General features: G+C 34.6%; 1 protein-coding gene across 1 annotated transcript in view; it reads left to right on the top strand.

Moving 5' to 3' along the window:
• LOC117177947 (lysosomal alpha-mannosidase-like) overlaps positions 1 to 8,158 on the top strand; it is a 57,425-nt gene that overhangs the window by 30,747 nt on the left and 18,520 nt on the right. Inside the window, exons 10-13 of the mRNA XM_033369076.1 lie at positions 4,601 to 4,806; positions 6,201 to 6,415; positions 7,419 to 7,635; positions 7,881 to 7,998. Of these exons, the coding sequence (XP_033224967.1) occupies positions 4,601 to 4,806; positions 6,201 to 6,415; positions 7,419 to 7,635; positions 7,881 to 7,998 (756 nt within the window). The remainder of the gene's footprint in view (positions 1 to 4,600; positions 4,807 to 6,200; positions 6,416 to 7,418; positions 7,636 to 7,880; positions 7,999 to 8,158) is intronic.

The following is an 8,158-nucleotide window of genomic DNA, read 5'->3' as shown; positions in this document are numbered from 1 at the left end:
TATAATAGTATTAATATTTCTATAATTTGTATTTTATACATGAAATAACGTCGCCTCAAAATATACGCATATAAAGTGGCGCGCGAAGTACTCAAATCCTGAGAATCGCCAGCATCGAAATCTGGAAATATTAAAATCTCAATCTCTTCATTTTATTTCAAAGCAGATGGAGATACAAATAGAACCGCCGAAGTGTTCCGACCTGCAATCGTGCACCTTCGAGTTTTCAAATTCAGAAGAGGAGAAATAGGTTGCGCGCGCAACCCAGTCATTTACATCGTCTCCTACTATATTCACACGGACATAGACCTGTGATAGCATTGGACCAAGTCTCGTTTCAGATCTGGGATTACTGACCCTTCCTAGCCCGCTCGGATAGGTCGGCCAATTTAGCCGATGCACCGACAGACGTTGTTTCGTTCAAATTTGACTCATTAAAACATATTTTTAATTGGTACAGAAATTTTTCAAAAAATAATTTCTGCGGTTCCTAATCAATTGAAAATGTTTGGATATGGTTATAAACAAATTAGGGAACACAAGTATTTGTTAAGAAAGCGATCACCCCTCGCCCCTCCATAATGTTTTTTTAGGGTTTGTTGTATATTTTCATCTTAAATGTCACATAAAGCAGACTCGTGAAATGCTTAAATCAATTCAGAATATGTTTAACTATTCATATAAACAAATTATACAGGACTTCTTCTTTCTTGGTCTGGATTAAACTTGGTCCTGTGTATAGCCGAGAAACAAAAGACATCCCCGTACATAGTTTTTTATTTGTTTCTCATATTGTACCAAGAAAGAAAAGGCAATTAGATAGACCGTCATTTGTTTCTTTGCCTCAAGAAAAATTTGAACTGCGTTACTCTACTCTGACTTTAGTCTCCTGAAAGGTAAAAGCAGTCAACGTGTAATGTTGAGAATTTCTCTGTGTGTGTTTTATGTGATTTCTTGTGTTTCGTTTTGGTTTCTCAGTTTTGTGCATTTATAACTTGTTTATCCTTTTTTCTGTGGTTTTCGTTCATTTAGTTTAGGTTATAAGTTCGTTTTCGAGGCTCTTTGCGAATCGCTGCTTTCGAAGCAAAGTGAGTGCCCTAAAGACCTTTAATGGTCATTTAGCGCTGACCATGTCTTCGATGCAAAGTTTTCTCAGCAGATGCGCAAATCCTTTCCGTTAGGAGAAACATGTAGGAGAAATTGATCAAAGGGTTCTAATGGAAAATCAGCAAATAGTGTTTCCTGATTTGCCGAAAGTCAGTAAAATATGTGGTGCGTGTAGAAAAAATGTATAATTCTTAATTTATAGCCGTCTTGAGTTATAGAACAGCCTGGTGTAAATGTAGCGGAAGAGATAAACGAGGAAACAGAATTTTGCTTGCCAATAAAATATGAAAAAGAAGGATGCAATTATGAAAACCACTTAATGGGTCTCGAAGCCTTGAATAAAATAAAATAAAAATCAGAACAAAAGGGCACTACATATTGAGAAAAGATTTGTCTACTCTTTTTGCGCCTAAGAATTGGAGCCGCAGACAAACCAAGTGAGAATTCGGTGCATCTGAACATAAAGTCTGAAAATCGAAATAGGTAGTTGCCAAAAGTGAAGTTTTGACTTTTCCGAAAGCCAAGCCCAGACAAAAATCGGCAGAATAATCTGAAAATTTGGTAATAAACGTTGACGAAGATGACGACAATAAGTAAAGTTAATGTTGAATGCGATTGCTATTAAACATTTAACTAAGGGAACTGACAAACAGTTGGCAGATTATCATGACTGTCTTAAATAAATCATGTGTAATGATCCACTGACGCTTGTCATTTTAACGAATGCGAATCTTGTCCTGACATTAAAAATTTTTTAAAGTACCTCACTGATTAATTTGACGTGAATAGTTTCGACACAGTGACATATCAAGTTTGACTGCAAACTATAAGGACTTTGAAAACCGAAATATCAGACGCTAATGCTTTCTTAGAAGCACTCTGCGCTAAACGTGAAAACGTGAAGCCTCACGCATTTTATGCGAAACAACAAGGTTTTTGCTGGAGCACCTTAAAGTTATACTAAAAGAAGAAGAGTACTTAATTTTGCTTGACTTCGCTGAAAATTATGCTTTCATCATTCAAAATGCTGCTAAAGCTTTCCAATAAATAATACTCAAGCAACTATAGTTACAGTAGTTATTCATGATAAAGATGGAAGCGAACTGAAGCCTTTTAGCATGGCAATCATCTCATATTATTTAAGTCATGACAATGTAGCTGTGTACAAATTTCAAAAGCTCATAAACAAGTACTTCAAAAACAAATTCAGCTTTGTCAACTTTGCAAAAGCTAGCTTGCAGCGCTCAGCACAGAATCCTATCCTGACTGCAATGGAGTTATTCGAATGGGCTACTAATCATTTAAAGGAAACAGTAATTCTTTTCGCTTCGGTAGAAAATCACATAATGATGACTAAAAACTTGAAACTAGATTCACTGAAGCAATTACAATTCCCGGCACTCTAAAATACCAAGCATTTATTCCAAATGAGAACGGACAATTGCAACTGGAAAAAAAACTTAATTCGCAACAGAACATGATCTATTTTCAAAGACAGTCAAAAAGCCTCAAGTTCAGAGAAGCAAAAATTGCGCGAGAAAAAGACAAACTAAATAAATTATGATGAATTTAGCACAGCTTTGCTCTAGAATCATTCAGACAACCAAGTCCCCGGGAGGACTGGCCAACCTGTCCGAGCGTGCGGGGAAGGGTTTCGCTCGGATATGTTCGCATAACTACATTACTATTTTCGACTCCAAAATAACAAACAGCATTTTTATCAAAAAAGACTCAAGCTTTCGTTTTAAAATACTTTAAAAAAGAAATAAAAATTACCCGAAGAGTAGCGAATGTTAAATAAACATTTTACATGGCAATTTGTTTGTAAAAATTTAGAAATTAAAAACAACAGATTTCACAGAATAGAAGAGCATAAAAAATTTTTCAGGAATAACTCAGAGAAAACTCAATTCTCATTTGTAGAAAGGAAGTTATGACCATTTTTAAATAACCGCATTGCCCGGGGGACGAAAATTTGAACCCCTGTAGTTCGAAGAGGGATGGTAGTAAAAGTTTATAAATTGGTGGGTATAATACTATCATATAGGCAAACAACCTCTGTAAAGTTGAAGGCAATCGGAAGACACGACGTTTAAAGTTGGGGCAGTTAAGGACTAGTGCCCCTACATGTTTTGCTGAAAGGTAATTTTTTCTTCGGGCATATTTTGCGGAATTTTAATTTTCTCTTCTGACATGTTTGGCAAAATTAACATTTTCTGTATCTGCATATTTTTCCGAATATGATTTTCTATGATTGTAAATTTTACCAGAGTCTAATTTTCGACTTTGCGTATTGTCCTGGGGCATTTTTTCCCGAGCTTCATTTTCTGTTCCAGCATAATTTTCCGGCGTAAAGCGTTAGAAAATTTTAGTGTATAATCACTTGAGTGTTCCAATTTCTTTTCTCTTCAATTTTCACGATTATTTTATTCTTTTTCTTTAATCGACACAAAAATAATTTTTTTAAGTGATATTAGATTATGTAGAGGTCTCACAAGCCTCATCAAGTTTAACAAGTAGTTTCCAACAGAGAAAAAAACTTTTCTATTGTCAGCTAATTTAAATGTTTTTATTGAATGAGATTGATTATCCAAATGATTGATCAATTATTACCTCACTTTGTCAAAAGGTAGACAAAGTTGTTAATTTGGAAAAAACCACAACTTTCTAACAATTTTCAAAAAGAGTATATTATTAAAAATAATAATACATTTTTAAATAATAATTTCCGTTAAATGGAATTGATTTTTAAATAATCATTTTTGTCATCTCGATACATCTGATATTGACGATTCTGCATAAAATAATATCCTAGCTTGCCGACACATTTTTTATTTCCTAACTTGTTTTCACACGAAGCGTCAATACAAATTGAAAATTTGAGATAATGAATAAGAAGCACTAATAAAGGTGGTTCTGGTCCTAGAATTTAATGATTATGAAACAAGTTTTTTAAATAATTTTTTTCGCTTTTCTGATAATTATTAATTTTTAGGGCCAAACCCACTTTTCTTAGTGTTTCTTATTTATTATCCCAACATTTTCAACTCGATGTTCAGTTTTGTGTGAACATCAGTTAGGAAAGAAACAAGTGCCGATAAGGTAAGAAACTGGTCACGTGACCCACTCGTCAAATGACCTTGAATATAATTTTTTTTCAACAAGAAAAAAGACAGATTTATTTTTTGGTGGATTCGTACCAATTGAACAGGTTATGTTTTTTTACTAGAATAGTAAATTAGTTTTTGTCGCTGGAGATTGGAGTGACGACTTTTGATCGTCGGTGATGATAAGAGCGCCTGACTGACAATCTGGAAACCTGGGTTCGAATCCTAGCGGAGCTAGAGAAGTATTTTTTTTACAGCTGAGAGCAAAAACCATTATGGTTTTAGACTTGTAGATCAATAATCTGCATCTGATCGAAAAAAAAACTAATTTTAGTTTAAATCTTATAATTGATTTTTCTAATCAGTTCCTCTTAAATTATTTTTAGGAATTTGTTGCCAAAGGATAAAAACTCAGAGCAGAAGGAGTCACTGGAATTCCATTCGTGCCTTTTGTTAAATATTAGTAGCTGTGAGCATACAGAAAACAATCAAATTTTTATTGTTACTGTGTATAATCCAACGAGCAGACCACTCACAACTCATGTTCGACTTCCCGTCAAAGGCACATCATATCGGGTTAAAGATTATATAGGTAAATAAATATATTTGTATATAAATGTAAATTTAAATTGAAAAAAAAGTTACGAATAGCGTCGGTGATACTAAAAATCACTGTTGACTTTGAAACACAATAACTCATTCGAAATTAAAGCCAGACATTCTTTTCACAATTAGCAAGCTTAAATCTGAAATTTGCAGGACACATTTCTTCAAATTTCACCTTTAATTTAAGCCGAGAGAACATGAAAAATATTTTTGTGTTTTCGAGTTATGATTGAAAATGTTTAGGCATGCCTACGTCGAGTTTCAGTCTTCTTAAGTCGCTCGCGGCTATCCTCGCGGATTAAACCGACTCTAACTCGACGCAGGTGAACCAAATTTTTTACTGTTTATTATTTATATACTTTTTTATACATTTTTTATTATATACTGTGTGCACTATCGTCAGCAATTATCTGCACGGCTAGCACGACTGGTGTTAAAAATCACTGATGACATTGAAACACGATAACTCGATCGGAATTTACTCTAAAAATTTTTGTCATATCCGGTTAAAAAGCTTAAAAAATTATATGGTTAATGACACCCTGTAAATATATTTTTGGCATTTTTAGCGAGGATGTACTGCGTGAGAATTTTTTGTAACCAATAATTTTTCTAATTTTGTATCTCAACTTTAACTCGTGTCATAACCTAGAAATTTCGGCGCAAAAATCTGAAATTCACAGAAAGTAATCATTCAAATATTATACTTCATTCAAGTCTAGAAAACTTTCATTTTCTGCGAAATTTTGTCCTGAATTAAAAAAAAAAATCGAAAATCGTGCATAAATGTATTCTAAATGTCATTATGAACCTCGTTTTCTGATTTCATCCCACTGTGTGCCGGCCAAGAGCGGCTGAAGCAGAATGAAATTCGAAGCAGACATGCTTAGAAATTTTTCGTCATATCTCGGGAACCCATTCAGATTTTTTAAGTTTTCTTGGCTTGAATGGGAGATAATATTTAAGAGATTACTTCCCGTAAATATAAGATTTTCTCCACAAAGTATTTTAGGTCACGAACTAGGTTGAAATTGTGGTACATACAAAATTCGAGAAATTCCCGCTGATTCTCAAAATCTTCTCACATGATATATCCTCTCTAAAAATCCAAAAACATCATTACGGAGGGTCGTTCGACGTATACATTTATAGGTATGCTATCTGGTGTTAAAGAATTGCCTAGCTTAATTTCCTACCGAGCTATCGTGTTTCAAAGTCATCAGTGACTTTTGGTACCACTCGCGGTAGCCGTGCAGATAATTGTTCACGGTAGTGTATACAATACATAATAAAACAATACAATAAAATATATAGTTATTTATCAGTATCTATGTGTAACAATACAACCTAGAAAAGAATCGGTGAACCTTTTTTTTGCAGGGACTGAACTCGTAACACAAATTATACCAATATCAGAAACAGTGAAAAATATTCCTGGTCGAGAAAGTTCTGCTTTATATGAGTTAGTATTTCTGGCAATGGAAATTCCTCCTTTGGGTTATCAGGCCTTTTATGTAAGCGATAAACATCCGCAAAGTGAATTTCAATCTGATCAACCAGTTAGTGGACAACATTCATGGTACATGGGTGGAAATGTGAGTACAAAAAGACAAGGTATAAAAAAGTTTACCTAAAAAAGAAACCATTTTCTTTAATCGACTGCTTTTTATTTTATATCTTTTGTTTGTCTCAAAAAGTTTATGTTTAAGGGAAATCGCCTGTTGAATTTCTAACTAAAAAAGTTCATTTGAAACCACATAGTTTCATTTTTAGCGAGAAATATAAATTTCAAAGCGAAAACAAATTTATATTAATTTTTTGCGTTTTTAAGCCATTTCCTAACTCATAACTTCTCTACGTCCCCTCTTCTCGCTTCCCCAGCTAGCACACACTTTCCCTACTTTCCTTCACCAGCCATAACTTCCCCTCCCTACTTGCCATCAATTCTAATAATTGCTTCTACATCTCCATACATACACTCACTTCTCTTTCTTCCCCTCCCTTATTTCATCTACCTCCCTTCTCCTTATTGCATCTCACTTTCCGCATTTATCCTCTCCTCACTACCCTAATGCCTGTCCCTTAACTTTGCCTACTTTCACTCCCTTGCTTCCCAACTTCATTTTCTCCTTATTTCCTATTCCTAACTTTTTCCTTTTTCTCCTTATAACCCCTTACTTTCTCTCGCACTTCTCCCCTCACTTCTCTACTGCCTAACACCTAACTTCCCCTACTTTCACTTCCTCATTTCCCTACTTCGCCCACTATTCCTTACCTCATTTCCTCTTCCCAACATCCTCCTTATTTCCCCTACATTCCTCCTCATTTCCTCTTACTTCCTCGACTGCCCCTTCACTTATTTTACATCAGTTCCCTCTCATCATTTCCCCTACTTACCGCCCCGATTTACTCTTATTTTCTCTTCTTTTTATTTACATATTTCCCCTCACTATCCCACCCATAATGTTCCCTCCTTCTTCCGACTTTTCCTTTCTCATTTCCCATTACTCTCCGATTTTATAAAAAAGAACGACAGTCGGATTGACGGACGAGTGAACACCCGGCTGAAACTACAAGGGTTTCTGCTTATATTTTTAGGCTTACGATATTTCTGTTGACAACACTGGAAAAGTTGTTATTCAGTCTAAACGTAAGGACAGTATTAAATTGACACAATCGTTTCATTACTATGAGGGAGCCGAAGGTAATAACGAGGAATTTAAAAACCGATCCTCTGGTGCCTATATCTTCAGACCAAATCTAACAGCTGGAATCAAAGACTTTAACTATAAAGGAAATTTCCAAATATTTAGAGGTTTGTTTTATTTTAAGATTTCATAACACCCCCATTACAATTAAAGTTTCAGGGTGGCGATTAATTTGCGGGACGAATTCAAATTCCTGATCATTTTCAGCTTTTTCAAGGTCTAATTTGACCAACTTTCCAGGTTTACTTAATAAAACTTGTTAACGATTTCTATACTTCTTTTATTGTGTAACCCCCATAGAAATAAAGTAAGACACTGACTGTTATTAAAGAGCGATAAAACTAAATTATAGGTCCGTTGCTGGAAGAGCTTCAACTGACTGTTAATGAGTGGATAAGTCAAGTAGTGAGAGTATACAGTGGAGAAGACAGAATTGAATTTTCGTGGCTAGTTGGTCCCATTGACATCAAGTAAGATTTCAGTTGTACAATCCGATTTAATCTCTATTTTTTAAAATTATGTTTACTACCAATACGAGGGTGGATTGATAAGTTTCCGGCCTGACCAAGAAAAACAACGTTTTTAAGAATTTTTTTTTTTATTTCTCAACATAATCTCCTCCAAGGCTGA

Source organism: Belonocnema kinseyi, chromosome 8, assembly GCF_010883055.1.
Source record: "Belonocnema kinseyi isolate 2016_QV_RU_SX_M_011 chromosome 8, B_treatae_v1, whole genome shotgun sequence".
NCBI lineage: Eukaryota > Metazoa > Arthropoda > Insecta > Hymenoptera > Cynipidae > Belonocnema > Belonocnema kinseyi.
Note: the sequence above shows the minus strand (reverse complement) of the source record. Positions and strands in the feature narration are given on the sequence as shown.